This window comes from Syngnathus acus, chromosome 9 (assembly GCF_901709675.1).
Source record: "Syngnathus acus chromosome 9, fSynAcu1.2, whole genome shotgun sequence".
Taxonomy (NCBI): domain Eukaryota; kingdom Metazoa; phylum Chordata; class Actinopteri; order Syngnathiformes; family Syngnathidae; genus Syngnathus; species Syngnathus acus.
This window is the reverse complement of record NC_051094.1, coordinates 479,749-496,928: the sequence shown is the minus strand read 5'-3', so window position 1 is coordinate 496,928 and position 17,180 is coordinate 479,749. Positions and strand designations below refer to the sequence as shown.

The window sequence follows — 17,180 nt, the reverse complement described above, 5'->3', positions numbered from 1 at the left end:
AGGCATACATTCTTTATCTATTATATTGGAGACTTTTCTATTGTATCAAATAGAAATTTTGATATTGTTTAAGTATGCAACAAATTTCATTTCACTCTATAAGCATTCTCATCCATTGTCATTACATCTCATTTTGCATAGCAGCGTGCAGAGGCACACACGCATTGTTGCACAACACAGCAAACACCAACACATTAGTCGCACGACGGTGCTGTGCTGACTTTTTTTTCATACCTCTCCTGCTAGCAAAAAAACGAGCAAAATACAGCTCATTAACTCCACTGTCTTTGCTGACATTCTGTTATCACACACCGACAGACACACACAGAGAGAGAGAGACAGATAAACAGGCACATGAAATATTCACTCAAGTATTGACGTTGGCAGACCGACAGTCGCATGCACACATGCAACGTGCACGCCAATCACCTGGCAGCAATTAGTCTCGGCCCATAAGACTCGTACATTTCACTTAGCTGTAGGTGCAAATTCAATTGATCGGAGCGCGCTGTCAATGATGAAATGTTAGCCTTACGCACTTACACACATGAGCACACACAAACACACCACGAGCTACAGAAAATGATCATTATCTTTTAGTGACATTTTGTATTCATAGAAATGAGTTGATTTCATATTTGAAGAAAATACGTTCCTATTATCAATCAGGGTTTGAAGATGCAGTTCACCCACCACTCGATGAAATCATTTGTCCAAGTGAAGAAGGAGTGCAGTTGAGCAGTCTCTCTCTCTCACGTGCTTAGCGTGGCACCAATGAGTGAGTCAGTAAAAATGACAGCGCAACACATCGATGGCGCCTGCTGCTAATTGACGACGCACGCGCGCACGCGCGCTAATTGTTGCTCTGTGATTTAGATAAATACTTGGACGAGTCAAGTGCTCTAATGATCCCAGGCGTGTTTGTGAGTGCCACCGCTTTCGCTTGAGAAGGAGACAAGCTAATTAGAAGCCATTTCCCCCCCCCCCCCCCCGCTCATTAATAACACAGGGGCAATTAAAAAGGAGCCACGGCGGAACGGAACGGAACGGAGTGCGCCGGCCGGGTGCTAACAAGATTAGCCGCACGGAGCGACGGCTTGATTTGATATTTTACACACACACAGCAAAATACAGTGAGTCGGCGCTTTGAAGAAAATTGCCTTGTCGCAAGTCATCTGTTTATCTCATCACAAATAGTAATGACTGGATTAAAGTAGAGATGAGATGAATGGCAGGAATGATTGCAATTCCGCGCGGCCGTAATATGTCATCACTGGCCACTGAATTTGGCGCACCTGCCTGCCTGCCTGCACAACATCTTATGAGATCTCATTCAAAAGCTGCATCAAAAAGGACACCTACAAAGGCAATAGACTGCCGTTTTGATTGACAACTTGTGCAAAATTGACTTTTCAAATTGCTTGTATACAAATACTTCAAATATTTCAATCATTTCCGCATTATCATTTCATGCCCTGTTGTAATTCATTGTGCTGCTCTTTGGTGTGTTTATTTCGTGAACAAAAATTTTGTTTTTTTTACTTTTAGTTGGAGTTATCTCGTTAGTTTTCGATAGCTGTAATAATGGGCACAAAATATGACGCCAAATGTCACGGTATTTAAGAAAGTAAATATGACCCCCACGTAGGGGCCAAACTCATTTCTCGATTCTCAATTTCTCGCTCCTGTTTATCTGCTAGCGTCTACCGCCAGAAATCCCATCGATTCAAGAAGATCGATTGACAGACGAGCGAGATGGAAGGAGGTAGGAATGTTTGCGGATCGTGACGTGATCATTCCTCGATAGCGGGGCGAAACGCATCTTGCCATACGTCCCTAGCCAAGCAACCAACCAAAGCATTCTTGCTTTAAGCTAGCTAACAACAACATCCGGGAATTCAGTGCAGTGCAATTGGAACCGTACTTGGGCCGCAACCGATGACATTTCAGGAGCTCACAAGGACGCAAGAAACTACTAAGAAAACAGCCAAAGACATGGGCGGCTGATCTGCGAAAGGTAAGGCTGCGCCGCTGTAGGAGTAGTCACAGTTCATCTTAATTGACCAAATCAAGACAGCGCCCTTCATTCTCATCAAATGCAGTGCACTTGTTTTGCATTCGAGACTCGACATGGAAGTGCATGGTGAAGTGGACACCCTGACAACTGTTCATGTCCCCCCTAACTGTGCTACTCAGTATTATGATTTTAAAAAGAACAACAACACAATGATTCAGGAAAAGCCTAACAAACATCCTCCCATAATATTCTGTAATGCACAGTGTGAGGATAAAATATAATTGTGGATGAATTTACAATTTCAAGAGCCTTTTCCCTCCTCAAGTAGACTGCATGTTCCGTCGGTATCTATACAAAGCAGTGTTGTGTGCGTATGTGTTGTGAAACGGAGCGTGTAAAACACGACAGTCACAGTCGTAAGTTCTCCCAGTGCAAGCATGTCGCTCTTGACAAGAGACTCAATCAGCAGCACTAAAGCCTGCCTCGGCTTCCCCGCCAGCCGGGGCCCGCTCCTTTGCTGCCGGCTAATCTCCACTGCAGGATGTAGAGGAGCCGTTTGATATTGTCTTCCCTGGTGTTTTTCATTACCGCAGCCTAACGCCGGCTTTAGCTTTCACATTAGCGCGGCCGGCTCGACGCCACGCCAATCGCCACACAATCCCGTGGCAACCTCCCGTCTTCCACTCTAACCCCACTCGCCTTGCAAAGCCCGCCTGCCTACTTTCATCTCACACTTGCAGGGTTTTTCTTTTCTTTCCCACATGCAGGGTCATAAATATCTTTTTTTCGGAGGAAAATTACCCACCAGAGAAGTGATTCACCACTACTGCACGTTAGATCTTCTGGGGACTGAGGAAAATAGCAAAAATGATTAATTTAGTACAAATGTTGTTTTTCTTTGTCCACTTATCTTTGCCAATGATGTACGTATAGTGCCAATTAAACAATTCAAAGCCCAACCACTAAAAAAACAACTGATGTTCTGTACAGCAGAACAATGGCTTTGTGGTCCATTTCAATGTACAAGATGCACGCGCATACACATTCATGTAAAAAGGACGGTAGTATACAAAACCATGAGATACAAGACGCATTCTACATATATTCGCGTAGCCAAACAGTCAAGCCCCAAATCATTCATACGTATCTCGGTTTGAAATAATGCCACCAGCGTGGCCGGCCAGCTATTGGAGAAGTGAAACACTGACCTCTGCTGTCAATTTAAAACCGCTGCTCTCACTGTTTTTCAAATATTTTCTTGAAAATCAAATCAAAACTAATGAAAGCTCATCTACCCTGAGTGCATTTGATCTACTTTATACTCGTTTGGACGTCGTCCTTGAGCTCTTGAAATCAGTTATTTAATTAAACAGCACCACCTGCAGGCACATTCAACAAATTCATCTTTCGCTTCTGTCGATCCTCATTTCCTAATAGGACCAATGAGACAACAAATGACACCAGAAAGAATAAAGATTGTATTGCAAGGGTTAAACATACTAATGGTATTTACATTAAAACAACATCAGTGGATGAACCGAGCGTGGCTGTGCACGTTCCAAGTGGTTAGCATCAAACAATGTCATCAACATCCACCTTTTGGCCCATAACCGCTATTTCATTTTATTTTTGTCGAAAGTGAACAAGTTATACCGGGATAGCTCATTGGTGTGCTTTTAGGAATTCCTTCATGTACTTGGCCAAAGCTTCCGTGTCCTCCAGTGTTACGGCGTTGTACAGAGAGGCACGGATACCCCCAACTGACCTGCAGGGGGAGACAAACAGTTATCACCACTGCAGCAGTTGGCAATCGTACAAAAACATAGTGTGGATATGCTACACCACGGTGCAGTACTGGGGAACGGTGGCAAAATTCTAACCTGTGTCCCTTGAGAGAGATCATTCCACGTTTGGATGCCCCGTTGAGAAACTCCTTTTCCCAGGCATCGTCGCCCTCTTTCTTCCCGATACGGAACGGAATATTCATGCGGCTTCGACAGTGCTCGTCCACTGGACAGCTAGTGGGTGGAGGAAACCCCATACATACATAAGACACATTTTCATTTTGATAGACACTTATCTATTGAAGTTTCATTTGTGGGCGTTATTTGGGCCGCCGCATAATTTTATGAGAGGACCTAAAAAAAATAAAAAAATTCTTTCAAGCACATTGGCCAACTTCCACTCTGTTGTTGACGTTGACATTTTTGCAAGCGTCATCCTTTATTTTAATACCTGTACATGTAACTTGTGAGGATTACAGAAGACAGCCACAATTTCTTGGCGTAGGTGTCAATGTAAACATAAACATGTCAGCAACAGCAACAACTTGGCTACTTACCAATAGAAGCCGTTGGAAGAGTTGATGATGTCATAAATCATGTCCGACTTCCGCTTGTTGAGCGCCGCCATGGCAGCTGCGCCGCCATTTTCTTGGATCCACTCCAGAACCAGACGCATGATGTAGATGCTGCGCATGAAAACACACTTTCAAACCACAACATTGACGATTGTTGGAATGTTATGTGGAATTGAGAGCGACGTGGGGTAGGGATTGAATCTGTGCTTTTAAATCTAGTTTTGTATTATATGCAAAATCATTCTTTTCAAGAATAAACGACCTGAAACAGGGCGGGGTGTTGTACAGCGACTTCATCTCAGCCTGCACTTTGTAGTCCAGGATGATGGGACACTCTTTCTGGGCATGGCCTATCAAGTCCTCGCGCACGATGACCACGGTCACCCCGGCGCAGCCCACATTCTTCTGAGTGCCGGCATAAATCAGACCAAACTGCAAAGAAAAATACACCGGAATCACTCCCAGGATGACACGAGTCGCTGACGATCCCTCTGCTCATTTTTCGGCTCCTCAATCGAGCCAAGACTTTGCACTAAGTACATCTAGTGGGGCAAAGTCACCAACGAGTGCCCCGCTGACTTTTGCCATTGCGGAATTTGTCGCTCGCAGGTGTTCTCACCTTGGAAACGTCCACGGGCCTTGACAAGAAGTTTGAGGACATGTCGCTGACGAGGGTCACCCCGTTGGTTTGGGGCGTGAAGTTGTACTCCACGCCATGCACGGTCTCGTTGCAGCAGTAGTACACGTAGGACGCCGCCGGGTTTAGGCTCCAGCTGCTCGGGTCGGGGATTTCTGGAAGAAAATGACACATTCAGCACGAGTACTCACCAAGACCGATACGTCTGGTACATTTGTGCTTGAGATCGAGATGAAAAAACAGCAGTAACTTGGCAGAATAGGAACGCAATGCGCATTGACACCATGATGCAACACATTCAGGGAGGCGCGAGCGCTATTCCCCATCCGAGTGCTAAATACAGGACCTGTTAGCACTTGAGTCCTATTTTTTTCGTCTTTATTTAGAGACAGAATGTCTCCGTTTGTGAAGAAAATAAAGTGCCGCGTGTGTACTGCAAAGCAGAATGACAGCTCACAACAGCACGTTTGCAATCGCCAACACAAATGAAAGCTGCAGCCAGGAGAAAAATAAATAAATACAGTAATCCCTCGTTCATCGCGGATCATTGCTTCCAAGACCACCCGCGATAGGTGAAAATCCGCAAAGTCGTGTCACCCTCTCATTTTTAACATACATATATTTTTGGGTGTATAAATAAATGTAGATTAAACCATACAAGTGCATGTTATTATTAGAACATTAAATAATAGTTCCAAACATGTAAATACTATATTAATAGTATAAATGGCATACAGAAAATAATGTATAAATAATATAGTAAATATGATACGTGTGTGTGTAACATATGTAGATGTAGTTTAAGTATACATACTGTAAATATGTTTATAGAACTCTTATCATAACTTTTTCTATACCAAGGTAGAAGTGTACATACTGTAAATATGTTTTTAGAACTCTTTTATTATCATCACAATATTTTATAACAAGGTAAAATACTGTAAATATGTTTTTAGAACTCTTAACAACACGTGTTCGTACTGCAATTGTGTGGGCACTCCCTGCCTTCTGCTGGCAACTTTTGTGCCATAATTCCTCAATTTAGAATTTTTTTTTTTTTTGGGAGGGGGGGGGAATCCGCAATGTACTGAAGCCACGATAAATGAACTGCGATGTAGCGAGGGATTACTGTATTAAAAAAAGGCTTTTCCATCATGAGGCATCAAAATTTTTTCTTGTTACACGCTAAAAGAGTATATGGGTTAACACACGCACTCACTCACTCACTCACTCACTCGTGTAACTATCCAGCTTGGGGTGAACTACGTTGACTTTGCCGTATTTCTCGGCCTCTTTGGCGGCCTTCGCTGACCACGTGCCCGTCACGATGTAGTCGGCGCATTTGTCCTCCTTTAGGGCCATCAGATTGAGGGCGATGCCGCTGAATTGGCCCGATGCGCCACCCTGCAGGAACATCACCTTGTAGTTGTCGGGAATGTTTCTGTGGGGATGACAGCGGCTCATTTTTGACATTTACTTTTTTTTTTTTTAAATTAGAATGCATTTTTAAAACTGCAAAAACAGCCATTTGTTTATTTTTCTTGATTGGTGATTGAATTTTTTTCTAAACTCACTGAATTAAAAACAAGACATTTCTCAGCAAAATGATTATTTATATGAATAATAATATGTCATGCACTTGTAATGGTTATAAAAATGGGTGTTTAAAAGACTAACATTTTTTTTTTTTTTTTTTAAGTCCCAATGATAGTCTCACACACACACCTGGGTGTGGTGAAATTTGTCCTCTGCATTTAACCCATCCCCGTGTGATTTTAATCTTTTAACATGAGGTATAATTGATTAGTAAACTATATACGTTTGTCAACATCACTAATACACTTCTTTAATTAACGTTGACGTAAAATGGGACCAGATTTCCACTTACAGCAACTCTCTAAGGAGACTCTCTGCTTTATTTATGATTTGGTTGAATTCTGGCGATCGGTGGCTCATTTCTGAGGGAACAAAAGTTATTTCATTGTAAATGAATTCATCAACATCCCATCTTTGATGTGATCTGAATTCATCATAACCTCCAAAAAGCATTATAAAAGTCAGACTTTGTCGTTAGGGTGTTCATAGAAAAGGGTGCACTTCTTCTTACCAAGAACACTGATCCCAAGGCCACTGTAATTGAGGAGCTCCTGCTGGGCTTGAAGCAGCACCTGCAGCATGTGTCCAAATAAAACAGGTCATGATGCAGTAGCAGCAGCAGCAAAAAAAAAAAAAGCTATTGATTTGCGAGAACACTGCAATGAACAAAATAAAAATTCAACCATGACTGCAGAAAAGAACCTGAAAACTACATATTTTTTCATTTAAAAACAAAATCCCAAAAGATTTTAAAAACAGCTGAGAGTGCTTCAGCGGTTTGGCAAAATTCAAGCTAAATATTTGACACGTTTCAGAAAACGAGTCATGCGTGCCAAGTGGTGAAAAAGTGAATGTTCGGTTGGCAGGCAGAAACGGATCGCACGCCGTTTCCACATGAATGATAATGAGAAGGGGAAGGAGAAGGGAGAAGGGGAAGGGAGAAGGAGGAAAGCTGATGCAACTCAACTGCTGCTTTTCAGCTTGTTGCTGAGCGATGCTAAAGTGTGCTTGCCGGCCGGCCGGGCGGCCGTCCAATGGCCGCCCGCCCGCCCTGCTGCTCTTGCATTTTTCCGATCACGAGCAGCCTTTCTTTTCGGCCCTTTTCAACGGAGGAAGTCAAGACAATTTATGACGCGTGCAATCCCAACAAACACACACCTTTATTTGAAGAGGGGAAGCACTATTTTGCACCATGACACACAGTCAGGCCAAAAAGAAGACATGCAGCAGTCCCATTTGGATTGCATTTACACTGATCTCGCCTATGGTTCTAACTGTGCTTTGTCCTCTGTGTTAACATTTGGTTTTCTCATGAATGAACAGTCCTCTAAATGCGCTCATCCAGCAAAAGTTGAATTTGGATCGCACTTTCGAATGGAGACTTGACGTCGCTAGCAAAAAAGCTCAAACTTACCGGCGCCGGGAGTTTAGCTGGACCGGCTCCGAAGTTGATGGTTTTCTGGTTGACTTGAGGCTCCATGGTGCTCGAAAAGGCGACCAAAAAAGAAAAAGGGGGGAGACTGAGAGCGAAAGTGGTCGCGACGTGGATGCCTTGCACTCGAGCTGCTTGCTGCTCTCCTCTTTCACCACTCAACCGAGGTGACGTCATGCAGGAAGGTTCATGGGGGCTCGGACAGGCCAAAATTACCTTGTGGTGCGTTTAAGCGGCATCAGTTACTCGCAGCCTCCCAATTCGCGACACGGCTTGTATGAAAATCTTTTGTGTGATCACGCTATTGTTTGTTTAGTTTTGTGTTTTGCTGTCATTAGAAGGCAAAGTAAAACAGGTTTTCTTATCCAACCAACATTATACGCTTTCATGTGACGCATACACAACATAACTTTATTGAGCACTTCTGTGGTTCTTCGTTTATTCACACTCTATATTTACACACAACGATAAATATTCTTTGTCCATTTCAAAAGACGATACAAACTGATAAAGCCATTTTCAAGATGCTACATCTTGAATTCATGTGAAAAAGTACAAGAATGTGTGCGTATCACTAAAACAGTAGACTGCCACTACAATGAATAAACATTCTCTTGCAAAGTAGGCGATAAGGAGGCTCCCTTGAAAAAAAACGACAGAAGTAGGACAAAATCAAACCAAAGGTGGTGGGTGGTAAATTGTGATTGGGTGCATTCGATTGAAGGTTTGCAAGCATGTGTGCGTAGTCTGCAGTGGTCACAAGACTGGCTCTCCATGGTCCACGCGGAGTCTTTTGTTTGTTGGCTTTGGACGGGACGAGGTTTGGGAAGGTGAGCCGTGCTCAGATGTTGAAGCTCTCTCCGCAGCCACACGTGCCCTTGATGTTGGGATTGTTGAAAACAAATTCGCTGGACAGCTTCGAATCCACAAAGTCCATCTCGGTCCCCAGCAGGGTCAGCTGGGCTTTCTTGGCGATGAACACCCTCACGCCTGCCACGGTGCACATGGAAGGGGTGGAAATAAAGTGTCTGGTTAAATCGATCACAAATACTGGCGCCAAAGAGCGAACATTGGCTAGCAAAGAGGAAAATCACAGATACTGCAACCAATGCAAGAAAATGTTAGGTAGAACTAATAAAAAAACAGGATAGCTTACCATTCTGCTGCACCTCCTCATCACAATTTTCCTTCTGCTTGGTGTATTCCAGCGTGTACGTCAGCCCGTTGCACCCACGCGTTCTCACGCCAACTTTCAAACCAATCTGGAAGAAACAAAACACTTGGGCTTCGTAACAAGAGCAGCTTTCACTTGCTTTTTGGGCCACACAGTACCAATATATGAACATAGGCATTACTCACATATTCTGGCTTGTCCTGCAACAAGCATCGAATCTTGTTCACAGCGGAAGGCGTCTAGAAAAAGAACATTGCATCAAGAAGCGCAATAAACGACGCCTTCTGACAACCAAAAAAAATAAAATAATCTTTGACGAGAACATAAATATAGTCCAAGTGCAATGCTTGCAAATAACCTATGACGACAGTGAGGGAGGGTTTGACAGATTCGTTATCTAAGCAGTTGGGCAACTCAACTGCCAATGACGTTACGAAACAAATAGCATGAGCGGCTAATAGCATAGTTGACGAGTTTTATGGGGCAAGTTCAGCCGCCGGGAAAAGCGTTCAATACATTTACAGGCTCAGTGAGGTCATTCAAAACAAGAACGACATTTAGAACTCGTCGTTAATTCGTCATACATTACATTACGTCACACTCTCCTGCTAGTTTAGCTTAGCTACGTAGGAGTGATACACAAAAGAGTTTCTTCTCGTTACATACTCGTCCCCATACTTTGCATAGCAAAGGTTTATGGACTTACTAAAGTGAGAGCAGCTCTAGTGGGAAGGATCCTTCTTTTACTGACCGCTCGGACGGTCGCTCGTACCATGGAGGCAGACATGTTGATCAAGCGAATATCACAACAATGGACTGCGCATGCGTGTAATATATGACTGGCTCCTTCGAGGACCATGACACCGTGACTCAATGACGCATATGTTGATTTAATTTAAAAACTACGCATATGACGTTTCGTATTCCTTCAACTCATCTTGCATGTCTGTTTTTTTTTTTTTTTTTTTTTTTTTTTTAATTAACCGCTCTCTGTAATTGTTATTATTCCACTTTGTAACATCTTAAAAGCCATCTCAACGTTACTCGGTGAAGTCACGTTACATGAATTTGTCCATTCGGCAATTCAAAGCGACGTTTTAGTTGACGTTCTCCAAAAAGTGTCAACTATAACAGTCTAGATATTAACCTGATTGATTTAGTATAAAGGCTAGGAAGAGAAAATAATCAGCCTGCCTTTTTGTCAACCCCACAAATGTTAGATAAATCAACAATTTCCGCACACCAAAAACTTAACACAAACTATAATTAAATAATGGAGTTCAGAGTCGATTTAAATCAGGACAACGTACTACTTTCTAATGTGGGTGATTACGCGTGCGTATTTGCGTCGTAAAGCGATTACAGTAGGTTGCCAATTTGGTTGCCTTTCAGTATTTCGTCGTGTCATAAAATGCTAAGATAATAAAGGCCAAAAAGCAGTAACACTTTGTATGAATTGAACCATTTATAAGCGTAGATATCGCTACGTACTTTGTCATCGCTGCTCTCTTCATGAACCAAACGTTAACTAACATCGGTGGCTTTCTTTTTTTCATGAAACCTGGCAACCCCGTTCGTTCAGTTCAGCTTCGCGGCTCGCAAGCTAAACCAGTTTAACATCCGAGTCACATTCTAGCGTCGACGAAAAGCCGAGTGTGTGTACGCAAAGAGCTTACCACTATTATGTCTGTAAGTCCAACTACATAATGCTATTTGCGATATACATTGACACAACACCATTGTAATGACTGTAGCGTCGCCTTTACGATGTTATTTAGACGTAAAGGTTCTTAAAAATGGCGAATAATGAATTACTTTGGCCGTAGAGGCCTAGTTAGCTAAGCTGCTAGGTGGTAATGATGGCCAACCATGGTTTTTAATGACCTTATTCAAGTTCAACTATTTTTTTTTGTAGTTCGGTCAACATGCTATTTGTTATTGAAAATAAAAAATCATAGATTGGATGTACCTAGACGTCAAGGCACACGACGGTAGTTTTTTTGCAATCGGGTATTTCGGCAAATTGGGCATTCATTTGAATGTACAAGTCTGCACCATAACTTGTCTGTGGCCCAGTGAGCCTCGCTGAAATGCCACTAATGTTTCTTTTTTTTAATTGAATTTCAGGCTAGTGGCGACTTTGTAGACAATACAAGAGCCAACTCACCGGTTCATCACAGCAAAAGGAAGAACACGGAATCCTCCAGATCGCCCAGAAGCTCCAAACAGCACCATTCACGTTCAAGGTCTCGATCCAGGGACAGAAAACGTGAGTAAATGCACCTGTACAGTTTGCAGAAATCCGCTGTAGACAAAAACAACAACAAGAGAGACAGAGCAAAACCAAGGAGTCATTTGCTCCACTTTTGTCCTATTCCAGGGAACAGGAAACACAGGCGGAGTCGCAGCAGGAGCACAGAGGTAAATAATCACTCGCTTCATTTCTTTAAATCTAAAGCACATTTTCATGTGTCTTTTTGAAGCGTATCGGTTGTTAGTACTTGTTAATTCGGTGGCCACGGTGAGTATTTCATCAGTGGTCCCCAACCATGGACTGCATATATTGCAATATTTTCCACTATATTCGTATTGGTGTCAGATTCAATCCATTTGGAAAGAATTTGCAGCATTTTGTCAAGGCTTTACGGTGGCTGCCTATGGAAGGTTAAAAGCAAAGGTTGGGGACCCCTGAGTGGGACGGACAAAATTAAGTCAGAAAGGAAAAGATGAGCGTGGGTTTGACATTTCATCCTCGGATATGTGTTATTTGCAACCATATTCTGTAGTGATGAGCTAAATCTTTTAGTTTTACTTTTGTTAAAATTGTGTGCGTAGACCACATGATAACATTTCTACGATAAATCACACTCAGCGTGCTAAAGCATGAAGAGACTGAACAGAGGAGGCTGCTGACATAGCAAAATAATATGTCTACTCCGGGGACAGGTAACTATTTGCTATTCAAACACTCATGTCTTTCTCACCTGTCATACGAATTTATAAGTCTAGTTGACGTTTCTCTGCTTATGTGTAATAAAGTGCCGTCTTGTATCTATTCAAATGGCCACTGTAGCATAGTGTCATACAAAAAAACAAAAAACAATAGTCCCTGATTGTGAGGCGGATACTATGAATAAGAAATGCTGACTGAAGGTTTCAAATATCCTTAAAGAGTCAGCGCCAATGATTTTGTCATCATGTCTGAATGTACAAGCAATTGATGTCCTTGCAAGCCATGGTACTAACTCTTTTTGTTGCACTATTTTCCTGAAAGAGACCCACTTCTTCTTGAAACAGGCACGAAAGAGAGAGCCGGAGAAGCCGTCCAAATCGCACAAGCAAGCGGACGAGCACCACCACGAGAGGCTCTCTGCCGAGGACGGCGACAAGAGGTCGCGGCGCAAAGACAGGAGGTCCTCCAGGGGTCGCAGCTCGTCCCGGTCGCATTCGCGAGAGAGGTAAGCCTGGCCAGTGCTTGTTGGCTTAAAACACAGCCGTTCCACGACTTTGCCAAGTACGCTAGTAACTTCATCACGGCAAGTCTGTTCCCCCCCATCAGGCGGCACCACAGCAGGAGCAGGGACAGGCGGCGCTCGTCACGATCGCACAGCCGCGACAGGAAGAGGAGGCCTCGCTCGCGGTCGCGCTCCAGGTCCAAACACCGTTACCGTAGCGGGAGCAGGAGCAGGTGACCATTACTGCAAACGTGTATGTCATGACCCGATGGATCATTGTGCTCACGCCAGGGAGCAAAGGAAAAAGAGCGAAAAGGTGCGCAAGAGGAGTCGAAGCGGCTCCGCTAATCCGCCCATCTTCCGGGGCCGCAACACAGCCATGGACGCACAAGAGGCCCTAGCCAGAAGGTACTTTAAGCGCGCTGCTGTCCCTGGAAGCAAGCCGCACCCAGTAAAACCACGGCTGAGCCTCGCTTCAAAACAGGCGTCCAATCAAAGTCCATCCTCATAAAGTTGGAAATGTCATCCAAATAAGCTTGCTTGCTATGTCTTTTACAGGTTAGAGCGAGCCAAGAAGCTCCAGGAGCAGAAGGAGTTGTCAGAAAAACATCAGCAGGAGGTTATCGGAGGTGAGGCTTGGGCTGCATGCTGCTGCTGCTGCTGCTTTTCTTTGCGCTGAAGGCCTTGATTTGTTCCCAGCAACCTCTCCGGTGGCCATCGCAGCCACCCCGACGACTGTCTCGGCCGTGGCCGCCGCGTCCAACCACGCCCTCAACGTGGCCGCCCTGCTGGCGTCGGGCACCCAGGTGACGCCGCAGATCGCCATGGCGGCGCAGATGGCGGCGCTGCAGGCGAGGGCGCTGGCAGAGACGGGCGTTGCCGTGCCCAGCTACTACAACCCGTCCGCTGTCAACCCTTGCAAGTTTGCTGACAAGGAGAAGAAGCGCAAGAAGCTGTGGCAGGGAAAGAAGGACGGGGTAAAATCTTCCTCTTTCTTGACATCAATGAACACAAAGCGACATCTCGTGATGTTTCGGTGGGCTTTTTTTTTTTTCTTCTCTTTCCCCATTGACGTCTTTTGATATTTTCCAGGACAAGTCCCAGACGGCCGAGTTGTGGGAGAATCTCAACTTTGGCAACAAGGACCAAAATGTCAAATTTCGTAAACTAATGGGCATTAAGGTGAGTACCTCCCTCCCTCCCGCCCATATTTCCACCTTGTCGACATCATGCCATTCCCGCCGTTGGTTCCGCCAGGGTGACGAGGAGGGTGAAGCGTCCAGACCACTCAACGACGAAGGGCTGAAGACCCTCCAGAAGCAGGAGGAGGTGTTCCGCAATCTGGACGTGCAGTACGAGATGGCACGATCGCAGACACACACCCAACGCGGCATGGGCCTCGGCTTCTCCTCCGCATTTTCTCGTGGAATGGATTCTTTCTAGGGGTCTGTGTGGGACTTTGTAATTTATTCCTCCAGGATGGTGTAAATAAGAAGTCCTACCGATGCATACATGGCTCAAAATGGACAACGCTGCGGTAGTATTATTATTATTATTTTTTTTTTTTTTTTTACACGTGCAAATTGAAACTTCAGTAATCCTCAAAAAGTTTGGAGTATTGGCCTTTTGGGTAAACCTTGAATGCACTGCAACCTGGTTGGCAAATAGAGACTTTTTAAAAGGCACAGAAGTCCTTGGAAATGTTGAGTTGATTTCTGATTTCAAACACGTTGTGAATTTATCCAACATGCGGCAAAAGAGTGGAAATACTGAAATGTTGGACGTGAATGCTGAAGTCTCCAGAAGGTCAAATTAAGTTTACTTGAAAAGATTTGTTCCGAAAGCCCAAAGTCGTTTGGGAAAAGAATGACGTGTGACCTGTTTATAGCCTTAACACCCATTCAAATCTCAAAACTGTTTGGAGCGGGGGGGAGAGCCCCTTAAAACATTTCAACCCACAAATACTAATTCTATAGAATTTGTTTGCATGTAGCATTTGAATTGATTTAAGTTGGACTCTAAAAAATGCTCCATTCTTTCCAAGAGTGCCACACGCAAACACAAGAGGCGATTTCAAACCTAAATAAATGACTGTTGGAAGGCTATATTTGACTCTTTGATTTGTGAGTGGGGTGTTTTTGTAAGTTCTACCAGTTACAAGCTTTTTTTTTTATTGATATTGTTTTGTGCTTTGTGTTGCGAGACATAATTTTAAGAGCAAACTTGGGATATGCTCCAATGAGGTTACAAATGGGTTCACATCCCTTGTTGGGTAAACACTAACAATATGTACGTGGAATGAGTCAAAGAAATTCTTGCCAGCTTCTAACTGTCGTACATTTGGGATGACGAGAGTCCCTCCTTGTGCAACCTGCAAAAATGGTTCAAATTGGCAAAAAAAGTGCTGTTTTTTTTTTTTTTAATAAATGTTTAAATTTCCTTCTATCCCTTTGCAATCCAATGAGACAACCTACTTGCAAATGAGAGTGGAGTAGAGCACATGTGCAACGCCAGTGATGAGGTTGTGGTTGGCAAACTCCAAGATGAGGAGCAGGATGGGATACTGACTTTGCCTTTCGGCCAAGTCCTCCTCCTGACTCAGCCCCATCCAATTCAGCAGCAGCGTCCTCATGGCGTCGGGGAACAGCTGCACAGCCAGCTCCTCGGCAGGCGGCAGCTCCCCGATCCTTTGGATGTGGCGCTCCTTGAAGGCCTCGACCCGCCGGCTTATGTCAGCGTGGGCCGCGGCGAAGCGGCGCCCCAGCCAGTCCGCCAGCGCCACCTCGGCCGCATCTCGCCCCTCCGCCGTCTCGTCCAGGCAGCGCTCGGCGTGCTCCAGAAGGAACAGGGCCAGTTCCAGGTTATGCTCCGTGAACTTTTTGGCTGCCACTTTGTCACTCAGACTCTGGAGCTTATTCCCAAATTGAGATGTGCTTTGAGAGCTCCGCTGCATGGAGTAAGCGTGATCCGTTGCAACGTCTCGACTCGTGTTGTCCGGCCGCTTGGGTGATTGTTTATCTGGCACTTCACTCCCGCTGTCCAATGGGTCTAGCTGCGCGCACAGGCTGTAACTGGTCTTCAGCAGGCTGTCGCTCATCTGAGATTTCCACGCATCCTGCAACAGACCAAAGGAAGGGTCTCAGTGTTTGTCATTTTGCGGAACAATCGTCTCATCCTACCTGGAAGTTTTCCACGACCAGCAGCTGCTCCCGCTTGGCATACATCTCAAAGGCAATGCGGAAAAGCCCGTGAATGGTGTAGAACCACAAGCCGTTGCTGGACGCAGCCACCTTCAAGCCGCGCAACCTGAAGGCTGACAAACATCAAAAAGCACACAAGACGCCTGCCTGATGTCACCCAAACCACTTGGATTGATGCCTGATGTCACCCAAACCACTTGGATTGATTGCTTTTTTGTCTTGTCGTGTTTACCAGAAGAGAAGTGAATTTTGGTGGCGAGGCCTTTTCTGGCAAACTTAGCGTGATGCCTGGGATGGTTCTCGGAACGGACATCCGTTTTGGCCAAGAGGTCGGCACCTAGAAAAAGAGGTACCGACTCCGGAAGAAATAAAAGGTTGAACTCTTTTTAGAGTTTGAGACCACATCTGTGAAAACTAGAAACATGCACACTTTAAATGAGCCATTCAGCCGTGGTTATCGTCCAGTAGTGATTAAAAGGCACGACTAGACTCTTAGCAAAGTTGCCCCAAACAAATATGGATATGGCTAGTCCACGTACCTTTTGGTGACAGTCTGTAAGTGTGAAAGCCGATTCGTTTGCCAAGTAAAGATAACGAATTTTCCTCGAGCCTACGTCCCTATGCGGCAATGACAAGTAGCGAAAGTTCGACATTGCCCCCCACCCCGCACAATACTAGCAGATTAGTTTGACATAAAGGGGGAACTGGAGTTCGACTCCCTCGCTAGATAAACACAGCACGCTTGCTAGCTAGCATCTCCTAAGTACGGTGGCCGATAAAGAGCTAACGCGCTCCTGCGTGAATTCACGATCTTCCTGGGTTGATTATGGGTCTCGGAGTATTGGAATTCAATTGTGTCGGCTGATTCTTGGATGCTGTGGTTTGAATAGTATTTTTTCCCCTCATTCCTCTCATCTAGACTCATTTGCTCATCGTCCCTTCTCCTCGTTGGAGTCTCAGCTTTTCTATGAGGGCGCTCCAATCCAATCAAACGATGCACCCTTCAAACTTCGACAAAAACTTTTAGGTCCAAGAGACGAGGGAAAGTTTCAATATCAAACGATTGTTTTGTAGCGTTTTGAACTCTTGACTAAAATGACGCTCACACAGGGGCCATCGCGGCCGCAATGTTCATTGCGATGTTACCGGGCCTCTATGCCGACCTGTGGAAATGGAGAGTGGTGTCACCGCCACCAAGGTAACAAATCCAGGCTAGCCTCAAAAGGACTCATTTTGCGGATTTCTCCCTTTCACAAACCGCCGGTAGGCGAGAGAGAGCAAGAATCCAGCAAAGAATGACAGTGTGACCA

At 44.7% G+C, this 17,180-nt stretch overlaps 4 protein-coding genes across 9 annotated transcripts; 1 reads left to right on the top strand and 3 right to left on the bottom strand.

The window, feature by feature from the left end:
- Positions 1-3,472: 3,472 nt before the first annotated feature.
- psat1 (phosphoserine aminotransferase 1) lies at positions 3,473-8,220 on the bottom strand. Its single transcript, XM_037257991.1, has 9 exons — positions 8,024-8,220; positions 7,121-7,181; positions 6,902-6,971; positions 6,249-6,454; positions 4,996-5,168; positions 4,639-4,808; positions 4,359-4,487; positions 3,898-4,035; positions 3,473-3,782 (listed from the first exon to the last, which is right to left on the bottom strand). Exons 1-9 carry the CDS (start codon positions 8,216-8,218, stop codon positions 3,680-3,682), a joined length of 1,245 nt encoding a protein of 414 aa, XP_037113886.1. The 5' UTR covers positions 8,219-8,220; the 3' UTR covers positions 3,473-3,679.
- Positions 8,221-8,444: 224 nt separating this feature from the next.
- isca1 (iron-sulfur cluster assembly 1) lies at positions 8,445-10,076 on the bottom strand. Its single transcript, XM_037258046.1, has 4 exons — positions 9,922-10,076; positions 9,401-9,454; positions 9,198-9,303; positions 8,445-9,031 (listed from the first exon to the last, which is right to left on the bottom strand). The coding sequence occupies exons 1-4, from the start codon at positions 10,072-10,074 to the stop codon at positions 8,883-8,885; spliced, it is 462 nt and encodes a 153-aa protein (XP_037113941.1). The 5' UTR covers positions 10,075-10,076; the 3' UTR covers positions 8,445-8,882.
- Positions 10,077-10,765: 689 nt separating this feature from the next.
- rsrc2 (arginine/serine-rich coiled-coil 2) lies at positions 10,766-14,775 on the top strand. 5 transcript variants are annotated; one of them, XM_037257993.1, is made up of 10 exons: positions 10,766-10,904; positions 11,343-11,484; positions 11,596-11,636; positions 12,513-12,673; positions 12,775-12,903; positions 12,962-13,078; positions 13,229-13,299; positions 13,370-13,647; positions 13,763-13,852; positions 13,928-14,775. In XM_037257993.1, exons 1-10 carry the CDS (start codon positions 10,899-10,901, stop codon positions 14,111-14,113), a joined length of 1,221 nt encoding a protein of 406 aa, XP_037113888.1. In that variant the 5' UTR covers positions 10,766-10,898; the 3' UTR covers positions 14,114-14,775. The 5 variants fall into 5 exon arrangements, with proteins under 5 accessions (XP_037113888.1, XP_037113887.1, XP_037113891.1 ...); XM_037257992.1 differs by having other exon boundaries at positions 12,775-12,906; positions 12,959-13,078; XM_037257996.1 differs by lacking the exon at positions 10,766-10,904 and adding an exon at positions 12,088-12,161 and having other exon boundaries at positions 12,490-12,673; positions 12,775-12,906; positions 12,959-13,078.
- A 316-nt stretch (positions 14,776-15,091) lies between these two features.
- On the bottom strand, positions 15,092-16,778 carry si:ch211-110p13.9 (uncharacterized protein LOC562347 homolog). 2 transcript variants are annotated; one of them, XM_037258016.1, is made up of 4 exons: positions 16,410-16,778; positions 16,103-16,226; positions 15,850-15,983; positions 15,092-15,785 (listed from the first exon to the last, which is right to left on the bottom strand). In XM_037258016.1, exons 1-4 carry the CDS (start codon positions 16,521-16,523, stop codon positions 15,141-15,143), a joined length of 1,017 nt encoding a protein of 338 aa, XP_037113911.1. In that variant the 5' UTR covers positions 16,524-16,778; the 3' UTR covers positions 15,092-15,140. The 2 variants fall into 2 exon arrangements, with proteins under 2 accessions (XP_037113911.1, XP_037113910.1); XM_037258015.1 differs by having other exon boundaries at positions 16,103-16,230; positions 16,411-16,777.
- Positions 16,779-17,180: the final 402 nt, after the last annotated feature.